This window comes from Phaseolus vulgaris, chromosome 3 (genome assembly GCF_000499845.2).
Source record: "Phaseolus vulgaris cultivar G19833 chromosome 3, P. vulgaris v2.0, whole genome shotgun sequence".
In the NCBI taxonomy this organism is placed as follows: Eukaryota; Viridiplantae; Streptophyta; class Magnoliopsida; order Fabales; family Fabaceae; genus Phaseolus; species Phaseolus vulgaris.
In genome coordinates, this window is record NC_023757.2 from 40,767,840 (window position 1) to 40,786,407 (window position 18,568).

At 36.9% G+C, this 18,568-nt stretch overlaps 3 protein-coding genes across 3 annotated transcripts; 1 reads left to right on the forward strand and 2 right to left on the reverse strand.

Moving 5' to 3' along the window:
* Nucleotides 1–6,566: 6,566 nt before the first annotated feature.
* Nucleotides 6,567–8,724, reverse strand: LOC137805928 (uncharacterized). The gene is made up of 4 exons (XM_068605803.1): nucleotides 8,464–8,724; nucleotides 7,920–8,142; nucleotides 7,158–7,797; nucleotides 6,567–7,030 (listed from the first exon to the last, which is right to left on the reverse strand). Exons 2-4 carry the CDS (start codon nucleotides 8,098–8,100, stop codon nucleotides 6,883–6,885), a joined length of 969 nt encoding a protein of 322 aa, XP_068461904.1. The 5' UTR covers nucleotides 8,101–8,142; nucleotides 8,464–8,724; the 3' UTR covers nucleotides 6,567–6,882.
* Nucleotides 8,725–12,080: 3,356 nt separating this feature from the next.
* LOC137807712 (presenilin-like protein At2g29900) lies at nucleotides 12,081–13,646 on the reverse strand. Its single transcript, XM_068608477.1, has one exon. It carries the CDS (start codon nucleotides 13,583–13,585, stop codon nucleotides 12,221–12,223), a length of 1,365 nt encoding a protein of 454 aa, XP_068464578.1. The 5' UTR covers nucleotides 13,586–13,646; the 3' UTR covers nucleotides 12,081–12,220.
* A 97-nt stretch (nucleotides 13,647–13,743) lies between these two features.
* On the forward strand, nucleotides 13,744–17,036 carry LOC137807713 (glycine-rich RNA-binding protein blt801-like). Its single transcript, XM_068608478.1, has 5 exons — nucleotides 13,744–13,866; nucleotides 14,322–14,465; nucleotides 14,577–14,645; nucleotides 14,794–14,900; nucleotides 16,125–17,036. Exons 2-5 carry the CDS (start codon nucleotides 14,324–14,326, stop codon nucleotides 16,698–16,700), a joined length of 894 nt encoding a protein of 297 aa, XP_068464579.1. The 5' UTR covers nucleotides 13,744–13,866; nucleotides 14,322–14,323; the 3' UTR covers nucleotides 16,701–17,036.
* The last annotated feature ends 1,532 nt before the right edge of the window (nucleotides 17,037–18,568 follow it).

Consider the following 18,568-nt stretch of genomic DNA (forward strand, 5'->3'; position numbering starts at 1 on the left):
TTTTCATGACTGGTTCAAAATAATTTTTTTCTTATTTTTATAATCATAATAAAAATTTATACAATAAATTTAATTTTTTTTTAAATTATTGTATTTATCATTTTTAAATTTATGTTATAACCGTACTATAATTGTCAGAAATCCAACAAATATTTTTTAAATTAAATATTTCACCGATAAATGTTTAAGAGAATACTTTAAGAAGTGTTTGGATATAAGAACCCGTTAACAATATAAAAAGAATAGGGATTTATTTAACGAAATGAGCAAATTTGAATTAATCCTAACATTCTTACCATTCCTACTTCTATGTCAATTAAAAAATAAAAATGTACTCAATTACTTGTTCCACAACTAAAAGAAGAGTCATTATTGAAAATGTGTATAGAGGATGAGAGTTCGAACAACCTTTACTTATTCCAAAGATCATTGATAGGTTCAGAACATCAAAACAAACCAAAAGGTATCTAACCACTTATTATAATAATATTAAAATAATACACATATTAATTTTAATATATATTGTACCTGGAGAGATGGGGACCAGGCACGGTCGGTTGACGTAGTGTAATTGTTGACGTGTCGATCTTCTTCTTCGGTCGGTCGTTCCTTCTGGGTGTCTCCTTCAGTCGGTCGCTCCTTCTTGGTGTCTCCTTCGGTCGTGCGGGGGAGGGTACCTGCGAAGACACTCTGACGCTCAAGTGAGTATGAGATTCTAAGTGTGGTTTAGTGAGTGAGTGAGAACGTACCTTTATCTGGCTTGAGCACGGTATTTATAGGATTACCTAATGGGCTTTCTACCCCTTTGGGCTCGGGGTGGTTATGGATAGGTCTTTGCCAGTCGTGCTCCAAAATACCCGGGGAATATATCTTTAAATGCGTATTCCTTATTCTTCGGAGGTGTATCTTAACCACCTTATCTTGTTACGTAAATATCAATATATCTTTAAATGCATATTCCTTATTCTTCGGAGGTGTATCTTAACCACCTTATCTTGTTACATAAATATCAATATATCTTTAAATGCGTATTCCTTATTCTTCGGAGGTGTATCTTAACCACCTTATCTTGTTACATAAATATCAATATATCTTTAAATGCGTTCGGTCGGTCGGCCACGTGCGTTCGTCCGGTGCCTATCGGTACACTTGCCCCCCAGGCTCGAGGGGAATAAAAGCCGAAGAGTCGTAATGATTGTTGTGCATTTCGATGTGTCAGGCATTAAATGTAACGGAATGACGGGACGTGCTCTTTTGGTCGGATGGGACAGAGATCGATCCGACGGTGGAGATCGAGTGACGGTTCGACTTCCGACTGGCTGAGGTCGTAGGATGAATGTGCATCTGACGGTTGAGGGAAGAGGAGGAATGTTATAAATAGCGTTCGCATTTATTGACGGCCGGTTTGGAGATTGCTTCCCACCTACTCTCCACCATCCCTACAACGAAGTTGATGGTGGAGACTTTAGAACTGCAAAGTCGGGCGCTCGTGGCGAGCCGAACGGTGATTGAGGAACTTGAGAGAGTTACGACCGTCACCGTTCCTCGCTTGAAGAAGGAAATGACGGAAGCAAACCAAGCTTCAAAGGCGTCGGCCGGGATGGTCGAGAAGCTAAAAGGCCAACTGGAGGAGGAGCGGGCGGCCGTAAAGGCGTGTGAAGAGCAAAAAAGAGGGTTTGAGGTGCAATTAAAGGATGGGGCCAACCGGGAGGAGGCCCTCAAAGCTGAAGTGAAAAAATGCCAAGACTTTATGCTCCGCATAAGTGAGGAGTACTTTCGGCTGGGTCTTCAACAGGCGGCTTTATGCTCCAATCACGTTAAAGTAATGATAATTCTGATGCCGAACGAGGCATAAATAATTCTGATTACGTTAAAGTAATGATTCTGATGCCAAACGAGGCATAAATAATTTTGATTACGTTAAAGTAATGATAATTCTGATGCCGAACGAGGCATAAATAATTCCGATTACGTTAATGATAATTCTGATGCCGAACGAGGCATAAATAATTTTGATTACGTTAAAGTAATGATAATTCTGATGTCGAACGAGGCATAAATAATTCCAATTACGTTAAAGTAATGATAATTCTGATGCCGAACGAGGCATAAATAATTCCGATTACGTTAAAATATAATAATTCTGATGTCGAACGAGGCATAAATAATTCTGATTATGTTAATGATAATTCTGATGCCGAACGAGGCATAAATAATTCCGATTACGTTAAAGTAATGATAATTCTGATGCCGAACGAGGCATAAATAATTATGATTACGTTAAAGTAGTAATAATTCTGATGCCGAACGAGGCATAAATAATTCTGATTACGTTAAAGTAATGATAATTTTGATGCCGAACGAGGCATAAATAATTCTAATTACGTTAAAGTAATGATTATTCTGATGCCGAACGATGCATAAATAATTTTGATTACGTTAAAGTAATGATTCTGATGCCGAACGAGGCATAAATAATTCCGATTATGTTAATGATAATTCTGATGCCGAACGAGGCATAAATAATTATGATTACGTTAAAGTAATGATAATTCTGATGCCGAATGAGGCATAAATAATTCCGATTAAGTTAAAGTAATGATAATTCTGATGCCGAACGAGGCATAAATAAGAGATTTATGTGTAAGTGTGTGATATATGTAGTGTGGCGATCATCACGAAGGGGGAACGGATGCAAGTCTTCTCCTGCCTCCATACGGGGATCGTCCATACGAGGGTCGAGATCAACGAGGGCTATCATTTGTCGACGGGACATGCGTCGTCCGGAATGTCGGGTCGGGGATCGTCCTCTTTTTTGCGGGAGTCGGTCGTCCGGATTAGTTGTGTAGAGCCGTCGAGTTGGCTCATTTTTCAAACTTGCGACATAACATTCTCTAGCGGTTTTTTGATCGACATGGATTGTTGCAATGTCGTTATTTGCCGAAGGGAATTTCATGGCTAAGTGTGGGGTGGAAACAATGGCTTTTAACCTGTTGATGGACGGACGACCGAGCAAGATGTTGTAGGAAGTCTGGGCGTTAACCAGAAGATATCGTACGATTATTGTTTTATGGAGACCGTCTTCTTCACCAAAGGTTGTATATAAGTCTATATACCCCTTAGTGTCGACCCGTTCGCCTGAGAACCCTACGATTTGTTCATTATAGGGTTGAATGTCTGCTTCTGGGATGCGCATTTTCTTGAAGATTTCCCAGTATAATATGTCGACCGAGCTTCCTTGGTCTACCAAAGTCTTGGCAATTGCGAACTTGTCATTTTCCACGGTGATTACCATAGGATCGTCCTAGGTTGGATCTATGGCTGTGAAGTCGTCGTCAGTGAAAGTAATCGGAGGTATGTGTGGACGCCTCCTCGTAGTGGCATGAGCGGACTGGATGTCCCGAAGATGTTTCTTTCGGGCGGAATTTGAGCACCCGCCACCGGCAAAGCCTCCGGCTATATAATTTGCTTCGTGGCTCGGTTCGCCCTGGGTAACGGGTCCAGCAATCATGTTGATGACTTCGCGAACTCGTTGGCGTGGGCGGGCGTTTCGGTCGGGACTTGTGCTGCGGGCGCGTGTACGCCGAACGGGGCTTTCACTGCGTTTCCGCGAAGCTTGGCTATGGTCAGTTCGGCGTTTGTAATCATTATGGTATGACTGGTCGACACCACGGGATGGACGGTCGGTACTCCGTGGTGGGGATCTTGAATTCCTTGTCCTCTTGACGAATTGTCGCAAATGGCCAGCCTGGATGAGCTCTTCGATTTTTTCCTTCAACGCCTGACATCCTTCGGTTGTGTGGCCGAAGTTTCGATGGTATTGACAATGCTTAGCGGTATCTGCGTTCGATGGCGTTTGATATCGCTTCAGTGTCGGGATTAAGTCCGTTTGTAGTGCTTCATATAGGGCTCGTCCCCGCGGAACAGTTAAAGGGGTGTAACTGTTGAATCTGGGCATACGGCCTCCTCTATTCTGATCGGGCCTCTGAGTGGTTCGGACGGTCCGTTTGGCTTCGATTTCTCTTTCCTTACTCGGGATTTGATCTTTGAGGACTCCGGATCCGACGGCCTTGAACCGTTGGTGATAGTCGATGTGTTCTTCGATTTGCATGAATTTGGTTGCTCAAGTGCGGAGATCTTCCATGTTTTGAGGTGGTTTTTTGATGAGACTGTCGGCAAAACGACCCGGCCGGATGGCCGAGACCAAATGGTGTAATGCAACGTCCTGTTTGAGTCCTCGGATATTCATACATGCTTTGTTGAACCTGTCTAGGAAGGTTCTAAGAGGTTCACCTTTCTCTTGTTGCACCGATAGGAGAGACATGGAAGACATATGATGCGGTCGACTGGTGGCATGTTGGGTAGAAAATTTTGCGGCTAGGACGTCAAAGTCATCGATGGAGTTCAGAGGCAGCTCTGTAAACCAAGTAAGAGGTTCTCCTTGTAGTGACGTTGGAAAAACTTTACACCACACATTGTTATCTGTGGTGTACAAGGTCATCTGTGTTTTATAAACATTTAAATGCTCATCTGGGTCGGTCGAGCCGTCATAGAGTTTTATGGTGAGACCCCTCCATTTGTCAGGAAGTGGAGTAGCAATAATTTCGTCTGTAAAAGGATGAGCCCTTTTACTCGACTTTCTTTCGATTGTTTCAGCTCTGGAAGCAGGATTGGTTTCGGCCGGCGTAGGTATGCGAGAGGCGGTTCGGTCGGTTGCATGGGATTGTCCTTCTCGTTCAGGATTATCGACCTGTCGCTGGAGTCGCGCGTTCTGCTCTCTCAATAAGGCGATTTCTTCCTCTTGGCGATGTCTATCCTCTTCGTGTTGACGACGATCGTCCATCCCCTTTTGCCGCAGTTCCTCCATCTGAGTTTGGAGGGTTTGAATCATGGTCATCTGTTCCGCCATGGCGTCGTTGTTGTTCCTTGTTGCAACCATTATAGCTTTAAAAATTGAAACTTTGCCTCGGCCCCACGGTGGGCGCCAATTGTACCTGTTGTGGAGAGATGGGGCCCGGGCACGGTCGGTTGACGTAGTGTAATTGTTGACGTGTCGATCTTCTTCTCCTTCGGTCGGTCGTTCCTTCTGGGTGTCTCCTTCAGTCGGTCGCTCCTTCTTGGTGTCTCCTTCGGTCGGGCGGGGGAGGGTACCTGCGAAGGCACTCCGACGCTCAAGTGAGTATGAGATTCTAAGTGTGGTTTAGTGAGTGAGTGAGAACGTACCTTTCTCTGGCTTGAGCACGGTATTTATAGGATTACCTAATGGGCTTTCTACCCTTTGGGCTCGGGGTGGTTATGGATAGGTCTTTGCCAGTCGTGCTCCAGAATACCCGAGGATTATATCTTTAAATGCGTATTCCTTATTCTTCGGAGGTGTATCTTAACCACCTTATCTTGTTACGTAAATATCAATATATCTTTAAATGCGTATTCCTTATTCTTCGGAGGTGTATCTTAGCCACCTTATCTTGTTACATAAATATCAATATATCTTTAAATGCGTATTCCTTATTCTTCGGATGTGTATCTTAACCACCTTATCTTGTTACATAAATATCAATATATCTTTAAATGCGTTCGGTCGGTCGGCCGCGTGCGTTCGTCCGGTGCCTATCGGTACATATATATATTATTATATTATTAAAGTACAATTATATAAGGTTTTATTACACTGGAACTTTTTTTTTTACTAAAATGAGGTCTTTTTAAAAAAAAATACAAATTTAGAGAAGTCGTACCAAGTTGGCACGATTTCATATAAAGAAATTATGTCAACTTGACACGACTTTGTCACAGTAATCTGTTGTACCAACTTAGAACGACTTTTGTTCTGTCAATCGGGCATGATTTCTGCCACGTCATATTTTTTGAATAATTTTTTTATAATTTTATTGTTTATATATTTAGTAGTAAGTTATGTCATATTTAAAATTATTTTGATACATAATTTTTTAAGGATGTTAGTTTTAAACGACAAAAATTTGGGTTATCATGTATGGATTATGTTTGACAATAATATAATAAATTAATTTGGTTACTTGATTAATATAAAATATGAAGAAATTTGTTATTGCATTTGGAATAAATAAAAATGAGAAATGTTATTATATTTAAAAAATAAATAGATAATTGTTACCGTGGATTTGCAAAATAAATACATTGGAAAGTAATGGATTTACACAACACTTAATGATGAGAAAATATTAATTAGAGCTAGACAAACTATATTAATTTCAAATATTATATAACTTATAATTTTAATTATAATTAAATATTTATAATGTATATTTATTTAAAAACAAGAAATTTAAAAGAAAGTATGACGTGATAGAAGTCGTGCTAACATGACACGACTTACCCAAATTTGTAATTTTTTTAAAAGTGATCAATTTTAGTAAAAAGAAAAAAAAATTATCAGTGTGGTAAAAAAACCTGGTGTTTTGGATTGACGGTATAAAAATATAATTTTCTTAATTATAATAATTTTGTTGACCATTAAACATATATTTTGGTAATTATTCAATTACTTGATAACTTATTTATAAGGATGATGAAATTATTAAAATAAGAAAAACAATAATTTATTTGGAATCCGTGGTATGATTGACTATGACTAAAGTAAATAGGAGCCATTTCCAATGACAAGCTTGCAACGGAATACCAGGAGAATTACATTTGTTATTCCTTTCGTCAACTAAATCAGAGTCAATTAGAAGTTTTGTCTCTGATTTCCCAACTAAGATGTACAAAATAAACATGACAAAATAAAATTAGAATTAAAGCTAACTAGCTAGATCTATTCTGCTATTCAGGTAAGACGGAAAAAAAAAATAGTTAATGGTTATGTAAGAATTCAAAAAACTCTTATGTGATGATCCCCCACTAACAACATGGAAAGCAACCCAGCCAGTTGCCTGGTTCCTTTGTGGCTGGTTTTAGGGTTTCATCAGCTGTATTTGACGACTCCTTTTCATTTTCTTTCTCTCCAGCACTCAGGGACGAACCACTTCTATCTGGACTTTTCGAACACCTTCACATCAATGAAAGAGAAACAAAAAGTGATCAAAAGAATGACTATGTGTGATAGTTGTTCAATATTTGAATTTAAAACAGTTTTAGCGTTACACATAACATATCAGTTAGTGACCAAAGCTTACGGTTGAAACGCATAGGAATTGCTGCTGCCATTTGAATGGCGTCGAGAATGTTCTTTACCAACATTCTCTGTGGTTTCACTACTTTCCATTATGACCTCCCTCATTCTCTCAGCAGCTCTTGCTTCAGCTGTTTTGGAACTATGTGCGTGCAGTAGTTCATGAGTCCTTTGGCTGATAGCATTGAATTTATTTGTTGGAGTAGCTAGTGAGTGAGTTGGTGAAGCATTAGGCTGATCAAACTCCCGGGATTTAAAACAACCTAATTCATTTGAGAAGCTCGTGTTTCCCATGTGGATGCTAAACAATGATTCATTAGAAGCAGTGCTCCATTCCACTTGGGAGTTTCCATTGCTCTTGGAGAACACATGAGATGGAAAGGTGTAATCAGGAGAGGTGTTTGATTCACCTGGACGCTCCATCACCTGAACTGGAGGGTTTTGTATCTCCAATCCTTGGTTTACCCCATCTGCCACATCACCATGTTCATGTTTTGGCACAGAGTTTATTCGAGCACAATCTTCTTTACATTTTGGTAGAGTGTGTGATTCAAAATTTGTGGGAGCAGTCTCACTCGCAGAAGGTTCGTTTTGTGATGATTCCATTTTGTTGTCTGACTTTGTTGGTTCATCCGATGAATTTCCTGGTGATGATTCATTTGCAGATGTTATGAGAGATAAATAACTTGTATTACTTGAAGAATGATGTGTTTAGTCAGTCAGTAGGATCAATGCTCAAGGCACCATTAATATGCACTCAGTTTACCTGTGTTGTTTGTTTCATCACAAGGCATTAGGGAGGAGTTTTGGGATGATGATGTTGACTGTGATGAAAGCTGAGCTTCCATATGAGTATTGTTTGTGCTTCCATTTCCTTGTTTCATTGATTGAGATGTCTGATGCAAATTAACATCACCTATATTTTTGTTATCTCCTCCAGTTTCCATCGGCCAACGAGGTCCAGGTTTTCTAATGGAAAGTTTTGTAAGCTGTAAAACCAAAATAACAAATGAAAATTCACATCATCATAATCAAAATGTGTTTTTGTGTGAAAAACATACAGAAACAATATTTGCTTAAAATTAACAAACTTAATGAACGTGACATTTTGTGTGTAAATCGTCCAAATGGAAAGAGAACAGAAATATTAGCCTCGTAATCAGACAAACCAATACTACACCATTGAAATTCAATCGACATGACAGGTGAAGCAAACAAACCCTATCTTCATGCAGAAAGTAAATTTTCAAAAGAAAATACATTTCAAAAAATTCTCAAATCAAGAAGTGCTGAAAGAATGAGAACATTACATGACAATCCAATGTGTTCGAAAGATCCAAAGAGACTGCCGATCAGGCCCCTGCTGAAATCAAGCAAGATGGCCAAGAAATCAGCAGTCCCAAGATTTCCTCCAAAGAGTAACAGAGAGACAAATTATGAAGAAAATGGGAAGAAAGTTATATTGAAGAAGATGACAGATTGGAGAGAGAAATTGATGAAATGGAAAGAGTAAAAAAGGGTCAAATAAAAAGTATGGTGTTGCACAAGTTTAGGAGGTTATATTCTCTCATGTTTTTGTAGTAACAACTAACGAACTTTATCTGCCGTGAACTTCAACATGCCAACTGTAATATTGGTCATGTTACCATTTACCATGCATGTGAGGTGGCTTATTCCTTATATCATCCTATCAAGGCCGAAAATAAGAGTAAAGTCTAGTTGGCAGCTATTTCGGTTTCAAAATTTAACATCTAATAAATATTTTTTTTTATAAATAATTGTAAAAAAGCAAATGATAAAAAAGCTTTTGATAGCGTATATTGAATTTGTTACCTTAAAAATCCCCAATTATACACTTAATATTTAATAAGTATGTTGATTTAATTTTGATAAATACTTTTTGTTTTACTCCGTATCTTCACACCAACAAAATATAAATTTGCCATGTAATATAAATTTGCAATGTATATTTTCATTTATTAAAAGAGAAAAATATAATATTCAAAATTCTCAAGGTAGTGTAAAGATACTTTCATTCATTAGATTATTTGTAAGAAAAATAAAAATAGGATAAAGTGCTGGATCTCTTGAAAATTGCACTGTAAAAGATTTTCTTACAGTAACATTTATTTTAATGGAAAACTAACAGAAATTTAATGAAAAAAAATTATGCACTTAAATTTGTTATATTTAGTATAAGAGATGAAAACAATAAAAGTGATTTTTTGAATACCAAACCGATTTATTATTTTGGTAGAAAATACTTGGATATTGGTTAAAGAAATTGTAAAAAAAAAAAAATCCCATGCTTCACAATCTTTTTCTCCTACTTCCCATATATTCTAAAATAAACTTTCAATAATAAAAACAATGTTTCCAAAAGAACTCATTCAAGAAAGAATGAAAAGTGGGATAAGAAATTTGTGAGGTGTAGAAAGAAACAAGCCATCATAAAGTATTATATTACGAGATCTCCTAAGGTGTCGAGGATAGCTCACTCTCACTTAATGTTCTTATAATATTTTTTTCATTTCTTTTCCTTGATTGATTTACGTAATAAAATCATTTTTTAATAACACAGAACAAGTTAATTTCTTAATTAACATTAGTTAATGTTTTTTCTCAACTAAATAACTATAGAAGAGTTATTTCCCGATTGATGATAGCTAATTTTTTTATTAAGAATTACATTTTGATAAATGCTAATTATTTTTTTTAAGTTGACATTAACATTTTCCATGATTTATTTTTTACTGATATTTGTAATAATTGTTTTCCGATTAATGCCACCGATTTTTTTTTCCACAATCGTTAAGTTTTTTTTTATGGAGAAACTATCAACCAAACGATGGCTGTTTCTTCCTGCACCTCCATACTTTCTTCTCTCACCTCCATATATTTTCGTATTTCCAAAACTACCCCTCTGTAATATTCCGGATTACATAATCCGGAAGTCATTTTTCAAATTTGTAATTAGCTTCCGGATTATATAATCTGGAAGTTTTTTTCAGATGCATGATTACTTTATGGATTACATAATCTGGAAGTATTTTTAACTTCCGGATTATGTAATCCGGAAGTCTTTTTCCAAATGCGTTTCCGGATTACATAATCCGAAAGTTATTCTATGGGAGTGGCACAAGAAGGATAAAAATGTATTTTCATGTTGTGTGTGGAGGTGCCAGAAGAAGATATGGAGGTGCAGGAAGAAACAGTCCCAAACGATCTATGATTATTTCAAAATCAACTTAGTCCGCTTCGATTCACATGTCCACTACAAAAACATTAATTAATGTTGGTAAAAAATACAATCTTAATTAATGTTAAAGAAAAAAATTATAGTTGACATAAAGTAAAAATAAAAGAAAATATTTTTAAAAAATAGTACAATTTTTAACCCAAAAATTAACATTTTTTAATTTAAGATAACATGAACTAAAAACTATTATCAATTTGTGTTTTAAATTATTAAATATTATTTAATATTAAAATAGATTTATATTCAACAACAATTAGAATATTTCATTAAAAAAATAAAATTTAATAATTTTAAACTGTTTTATCTAAACAAATTATTTAAAAATTGTGTGACAGTATGATTTTAAAATTGTTTCATTTTAATAAAAATACATTTCTCCCTTTAATTGTAATTTGATGTAAGGTTTTCATCATACAAACATTCAAATAATAAAGTACTTCCCAATACAAATGAAAGAAAAGGATAACCATGACCTCACTCTCCAGTCCTCCACCCCCTTCAAAGTAATAAATGAATGAGGAAATGCACTTAAACTCTAGAAAAACCTGTTAATGAGTATCGACTGATGCAATCAGTATCAGAGGTACTGCAGAAACACAAGGAAATAACATATAAAGAAGAAGAATAGGTAATCTGCTATAGAATGAGAGCAATGGTCCCCCAAGTTAGAGAAAAGTTCCTTTGACTCCAATTTCTGTATCAAATCTGACATAATCCCCCACAAATGATTTACCAATTCCAGTGTATAACAGAACCACACAACACTCCTCTCTGTTCTAGGTATCTCCCTTACAGAAAAATATTAGGCCCCATACTCTGACGGCCATCGATGATATATGTCTTAAAAGCCCTATCCCACCTAAAAGGTAGATTCCTATCAAGACCACATAACATCCAAGTTTCTAATCCTCAATGTTCTAGTTGTACCACTCTAAGTCCTCTATTTGCTGGATCACCTATAAGTTCCTTTATGTTAAACTTTCAAAACTAGGTTCAATTAACCAAACCTGCTACTCAAGTTGATAAAACCCAATATTAAGAAATATAAAAGGGTTTCCTACCTCCTCTTTATTTGGCTCTGACTGACATGTAAAATTTATTGTTTTCTAAATTAGTTGCAATTCAATCACTCTATTTGGCTTAGTACTTTCCATTGATTTTTATTTTTTTTGAAAGTGAATTCCTATCATATCATCTGCAAACATATAGTTATTTATAGTTTTAAAGAAAAAACTTGGATTTTAAGTATTTCAATAGAGTGATTGAATGTTTTGTTTCACAATTAGCTGGACAAGCAATGACATGCTTTTGGACTTCTACATTGAATTGAATTCAATAGCTAAAGCATATTAAGATCTTTTGGCACCTCTTCTACTTTCGATATCAGGAATGAACTGTTTGCAGTCACAGATCCTAAACCTGCAGTAAGCTAGGCGTTTTCTAAGCACCAACCAGAAAAGAAAAGAATTATAGAACAAAATCAACAAACAGTGTAAAAAATAGGCATCAAAAGTCAACGCTATAAGCTCAACTGATATCTCTCACCTGGCCTTTGAGTGGCACACTGGTAATGGTGGGGAGGGAGGGGGTTAGATTCCCACATCTCCATTTCCCTTCGCCATAAGACACACAGAACATCCTTAGAACTAAATAAGGAGGCATCAAAGAATTGCTAAGTAAATATACATTTCCTGAAAACCTTACAACTAAAGATGGGGCATAAAGCCAAGATTTTAACAAACAATATTCGTGGTCATGTCATAAGTTCGGCACACAAGTACCAAACCCAAACAATACAATTTCTAACCTTAGAACAACAGAAGATTTAAAGAACATTGTACTACAAATACTTCAAGTAAGAGCCTGGTCAAGAAATAAAACAACACACCCAATGCTATTGACACAGGAAGAGCAGGCAAAGCTTTCTGATATAAAGCCAAAAGGATCAGAGTTATCCCAAGACCCGCAATGATAGCAAGGTAACATGCATACACCGTCATAAAATCATACATTGCCGCCCTGCCAACCAAAACACTATAGAAGATAAAATCTCCCAGCCCTAACTTGATTGAACCAGAAGAACCCAATCCAATTCCTTCTAGCATCAAATTCTCACTTGGCACAGCATCTTCCCCCCTACCGTGCTGGACATTCCTTCCACGATCGATCAAGGGCGCAGAAAGGTCCGAATCAGTCCCATGAACTCGCGCCGGTTCCTCTTCTGCAGTCACCAAATTTCCGTAACCATAAGAAGCACCAGAACTACTAGCTCTCAGATTTGCATTTGTAGAGGCATTTCCCCTAACCATGTTGGCGTTATTGCTGGGACTTGCATCAGAATCGGAGGGGAGTTCAACACTGGGGCCATGACCCAACGCTGAGTTGGAATCAGTTGGGAGATTTGAATTCTCAACCCTCCTTTCCCTCCACAACCGCCGCCTCTGCGCAGAACTCAAATTACCATGGTTCACTGGCCTAGCCTCATAAACCAATGCGGGAATTTCCTCATCCCTTGATATTGCAAGCTCCACCAAAATCCTTAGTGGCCCAATTGGTAACAAAACTGCAGCCACATCATACAGAGCCATAGCAACAAGCAAGGCCCAGGTGGTCCACTCAGGCAACATAGTAAACGAATAAGCAATCAATATTCCAATAACAACCAAATACCCCTGCGTCACAAAAATCGCCATTTTTGACATAAACACGGTCATAACACCCACAACGGCGAAATTACACAGCAAGAGGAAAAACGTAATGCAATCAACGGGAGTGTTAAACTGTTGGATCAAAAACAGAGAGACTTCACCGCCGAGGAACCCCAGCACGATGAAAGTGGAGAAAGCCATGTAGAGTTTTAAGAATCCGGTGCATCGGAAGTAGAAGAGGAGGACCAGGATGAAGGTTGCGAAGGTGACGAGGACGACGAAAGCCAAGGAGTTCAAAAGGGCACCAAGGAATTTGTCCCAGGTGGAGTCTGAGGTTGTCTCGGTGTAGGCCATGGTGACCATGCTCATCGATGCGTCGAAGAGAGAAGAATCCGTGTTCAGAATTGACACCAATATTACGACCAAGAACATGCATATTGAAACGGGTGCGATGATTCTCACGATTTCTTCCCCCAGAGAATCGAGGATGCTTGAACAGGGTCTCCGGGTTTGTGTTTGTGCCATTGCAAGATTGAAAGAAAGAAAGAAAGAAAAAGAGAGTCACACTGACTCAGATCGAAACTGGTGACTGGGAAGTACTGTGGTTGGTTGGCTGGCTTCAGTTCTCTCATGGGCCGGGCCCACACATCACCAAAAATGGGCTTAGGCCCGTTATTTAAAAAGGCAGGAGAAAAATAGAGTCTTACGTCTTGAATAAGCTCTACTTAAACCCATTTCCCTTCCTCAAATATATCTATTGTTATCTTGCTAGGGTTTTAGAGAAAGAGTCTCAGAAGTGAACACAGGTAGTATACGATTATGCAATATTCTTCTTTAACCCTGGTTCTCTTCGTATTTTTTTTCTTTCATTTCGCTGCTTCTCTTTTATTCCTTTAGAATCAATTTATTTGTTTGATAATTTTAGTGTAAATCAATATATTGCTTATGATGGTATGATACGTGATTTTCTTTTCCGTTTTCGATCGGCGAACATGCTTTCATCGGTGATCGTTTGATCTCCTCTTTGGATCAGAGAGTTTTATGGTTGAACTTGTTCTGAAATTAGTTCTGTTGTCTGCCTTTTCGGATTTATCTTCTTTGTTTCTGAAACAAAGAAATGATTTAAGTTTTCGTGTAGTTCATTTCTTGTTGGCTGCCTTTTTGGATTTTTTTTATGTTTGAGTTGTTGAATAGTTTTTTACTTTGTGTTTTTAAGTTATACACTGTACTGAGTTGTTGACTATTATTGCTTCCTCTGCAGCAATGGCTTTCTTTGGTAGAATTGGGAATTTGTTAAGACAGACAGCTAGCAGACAGGTTAGTTCAGAGCTGCGTTCGTCTCCTTCCTTTTTCCAGGCTATACGCTGTCTGTCTTCTGCTCCAAGCTCCAAGCTGTTTATTGGAGGTGCGTTTGATCTTCCTTTTGAGTTAATGCCTTTTATGCTTCTTCTTTTGTGTTTGGTTGATAGTGATGGTTTATGTATATCCATCCATCGGTTGTCTCTGTCTGTTTCAGGTGTTTCGTTTTCCACTGATGAACAAAGCTTGAGGGAAGCTTTTTCAAAATATGGTGAAGTTGTTGATGGTAAATCGTTGGGTTCTCTCTTTTTTAGTTTTTTTTTTCTGTAGTAGTTATTCTGTTGGGTTGAGTTGATGAAATTCGGTTGACAGCTTTAATGTAAATCAATTTTCTACTCAGTTAAAGTTTCTCTTGAATGTCATGATCATTGTAGCAAGGATAATTATGGATCGTGAAACTGGAAGATCCAGGGGGTTTGGATTTGTTACATACACGTCTGTTGAGGAGGCATCGAGTGCCATTCAGGCCTTGGATGGTCAGGTAACACAGCCTACTTGTTCATGCTTTTATGATATTGTGAGTAGCGTGGTTTGTAATGGTTGGTTGCAAAATGATCACGGGCTGAAGCTGCACATGTAACCCATGCAGTTTGTGGGAGTGTGCATGATGTGTGAAATGCTGATTTTGTTTACTCAGATTTTCTTTGTGGGTTGCAAGTTTTTGAGTTGTGATAATGGTGACCTGATGTGGGCTGATGACGGGTCCTTCTGTTGGGGACATGAGGTTGTCACAGCCACATTAGGTGATGCGGTCCCATATTCAAATCGTTGCTTTATTAAATGTTATTTTAAGCCAAGATAAAGGCCCTATTTTTGCATACATTGCCTGTCCCTGATGCTATCTGGGATCATTTCACTGCGCCCTCACTAGTTTATTCTTCTTTGTTCTTAAAAGTTAGCATAGCTGTCAATAATAGCACACCAGTGGCTATTGTGGCTGTGATAGGGGACATCTGGCTTTAGTGGTTCATAATTAGACTGAGTTGGGAGGAAACTTATTTTGAACATGCGACTGTTGTTTAGGCGGTTCAATTTTTGTTTTTCCCCCACCTTCAATTCAAAACTTAAACCCCATTTTCCGTGTCACTTGAAGGCACTCTGTTTTGAAGTTGCTGCCACTACTTTCCTTTCTGACTAATGCCCACGTTGTTTCCAGCATTTTCTGGCCAACTCTGACAAGTTTCAGCCATTCCCAACACATGCAATGCAACCATTTACTGGTGAACCTGTCACTATTTGTCGCTTGCTGACTGTGACCTTTGCTTCCTTGCTGTATTATGTTTTTTAATATCTCTAAAGCATATATACCATCTTTCTGGATTCACTACCTTGTTCCTCAATTTGGGATTGATAATTATGCTTACTATGTTCACCGTTATTGTGGTTCCTTTGTTAATTTTGAATGACAGAAATATATTTTGGTTAATCATTAGAAGACCTTTAGTCTGTTATCTTAGCTGTCATTAGTTTTCCTTTTGCCCGATAGGCTTATGCAATTCCAATATTTATTGGGTTTCCATTTAAGTTCCAAGCACTTAGAACGATTTTACTTAGTTGTATGTGAATGTAATACTTTCTGGGTTTTGCTAATCAGCTTGTGGTTTTATATTTTTGTACTTCTTTCATTAACCTTTTTTGTCTATTCAATTATGCAACAAGATATCGTTTGTTACCTAATGCTACATTATCTGTGTTACATTTTCAGGACCTTCATGGTCGCTCTATTAGGGTAAATTATGCTAATGAAAGAACTCGTGGATTTGGCGGTGGTGGTTCATATGGTGCTGGAGGTGGCGGTGGCTATGGAGGTGCATATGGTGGTGGTGGCTACGGTGGTGGTGGTGGCTATGGTGGAAATTCTGGTGGTGGTTATGGTGGAAATTCTGGTGGTGGTTATGGTGGTGGTAGCTATGGTGGGAATGCTGGTGGTGGTTATGGTGGTGGTGGTGGCGGCTACGGTGCAGGTGGCTATGGATCAGGTGGCAATTCGGGGGACAGTGGCTCTGGCAATAACTATCCTGCTGCTGACAGTTTTGGAGCTGGTGGTGGTGGTGGCAGCTACAGTGGTAATTTTGGTGATGCTGGTGGAGTAGGCAATCATGAAAGCTCTACTGGTTTTGGCAGTGCTGTTGATGGTAGTGCTGCAGGTATTGGCACCAGCTTTGGTGGGGGAAGTGGAGGGTTAGGCAGTGGTCAATTTGATGGCAAAGCAAGCAGCAACGGAGATGAGGATTACAGGGATGACAATGACGATGCTGATAATTTTGCCAAAAGGGCTTGATGGAATTTTATGGTTGGTAGTTTTCTAGTGCTGGTATTCTGTACCCTACCTCTTCCTAAATCTCTTTGGATTTTCAACCTGATGTGCATTTTAGGCATGTTATATGGCACAGCTGGACATGGCTGGGAAGAAAGTAATGTAGGATCATTTTAAGCGTTTTTCTACCCTTGTTTCCGTAAAGATTCAGCTATCTCATTTTCGTTGATTACATTGAGGTGATTTTATTATTAACCAAAACGATATCCTCATACAACATGTAAATCTATGAATTGTCGCAAGTTGCAACAATAATCAAAAACTTGTGTGAGAATTTTATGATCGCTCTATTCATTTCCAGTGATGACTTGGTTCTGCACAAAATATTATTTTTTACTGTCACCTCAATTCTTGTGAGCCCCTAAGCTCCTTTGGCTTGCGCAGGTTAACTTTTTTTTTTTCTTTCTTAAAACGCAATAGATTTTAATTATTCTCAATTGTTATTTTTGAAGTATTTTGTTGTCTTTTAATATTAAACGCAGGTTATTTTGAGTTACTAAGGGTGTTGTCTGCTTTTTCAAATAATGTAACATGAGCGATTTACATTGTTTTCAAGTATTGATAACTTTGACACAATCCGATTTCATATTTTCCATTTTAGATTGAATTAGTTATTTTATATCTTTAGATCATGATTTAGTATTTTTTGCAAATATGCAATTTCAGTATACCTGTTTTTTATTCTTTGTTTTGTGTTGTATTTTAAATTTTAAATTTGAATTTTAGTAAAACTTATTTATTGGAAAATATGATTATAGGTTTAATTTGATATAAAATTCATGAAATGTGTAAACGTAAATTTCAATTAAATTAAACTGATAAAAAAATTAGTTATTTTATATCTTTAGATCATGATTTAGTATTTTTTGCAAATATGCAATTTCAGTATACCTGTTTTTTATTCTTTGTTTTGTGTTGTATTTTAAATTTTAAATTTGAATTTTAGTAAAACTTATTTATTGGAAAATATGATTATAGGTTTAATTTGATATAAAATTCATGAAATGTGTAAACGTAAATTTCAATTAAATTAAACTGATAAAAAAATTCCGATGACTTTGTTCTAAGTGCTAAAACTCTCACAAGTAAACTTGATAGTTTTGCTAGTATTTTTACTAAATAACGATTTGTTTGCATATGAATATTGAATGAGAATTGGACATTTAATAGAATATAAAAAGAAAAATATTAATTTTGGTTGATCGATTATACCGTTTTAATATTTAAGATAAAGTATTGTGATTTAAAATGTTTTAGGGATTGATTCTTAAAATGTATTTAGAAAAAGACATTATTTTTCATGGTTAATTACAAATAAATGCATATTATTGTTGATTTAAAAATGTTAAATTATTTTCAAGTTGGTAATTACCTTTTGGTTCATTTTGAAAAAAACTTGCATATAAAAATTATATTCAACGTGATGTTTTAGGAATTGACTCTTCTGGGTATGATCATCCGAATGTTTTATTGGACAACTTAAATAACTTTTTGGATGCAAACATCAAGAATCAAATGTTTTATTTCAGATGTTAAAATTCATAGTATATAATAATCATAATGTTTTATTTCAGATGTCAAAATTCATAGTATATAATAATCATTTTCGAATTGCTTCATTGGTAAGCAAACATGAATGAGAAGGAAAATTTTGAGTTTTAAATTTTGTGTTTAGTGCAAGTTTGAAATAAGGGAAAAACAACTAAGTTTGTTATGATTAATAAAACTAGAGTTGGAAACTTGTTGAAAAGGTTGATAACAAAATAGTTATAGGTATGAAATATGTGTTTTAAACAGATTGAAGGTTGATGGTTTAGTCAACAAGCACAAGA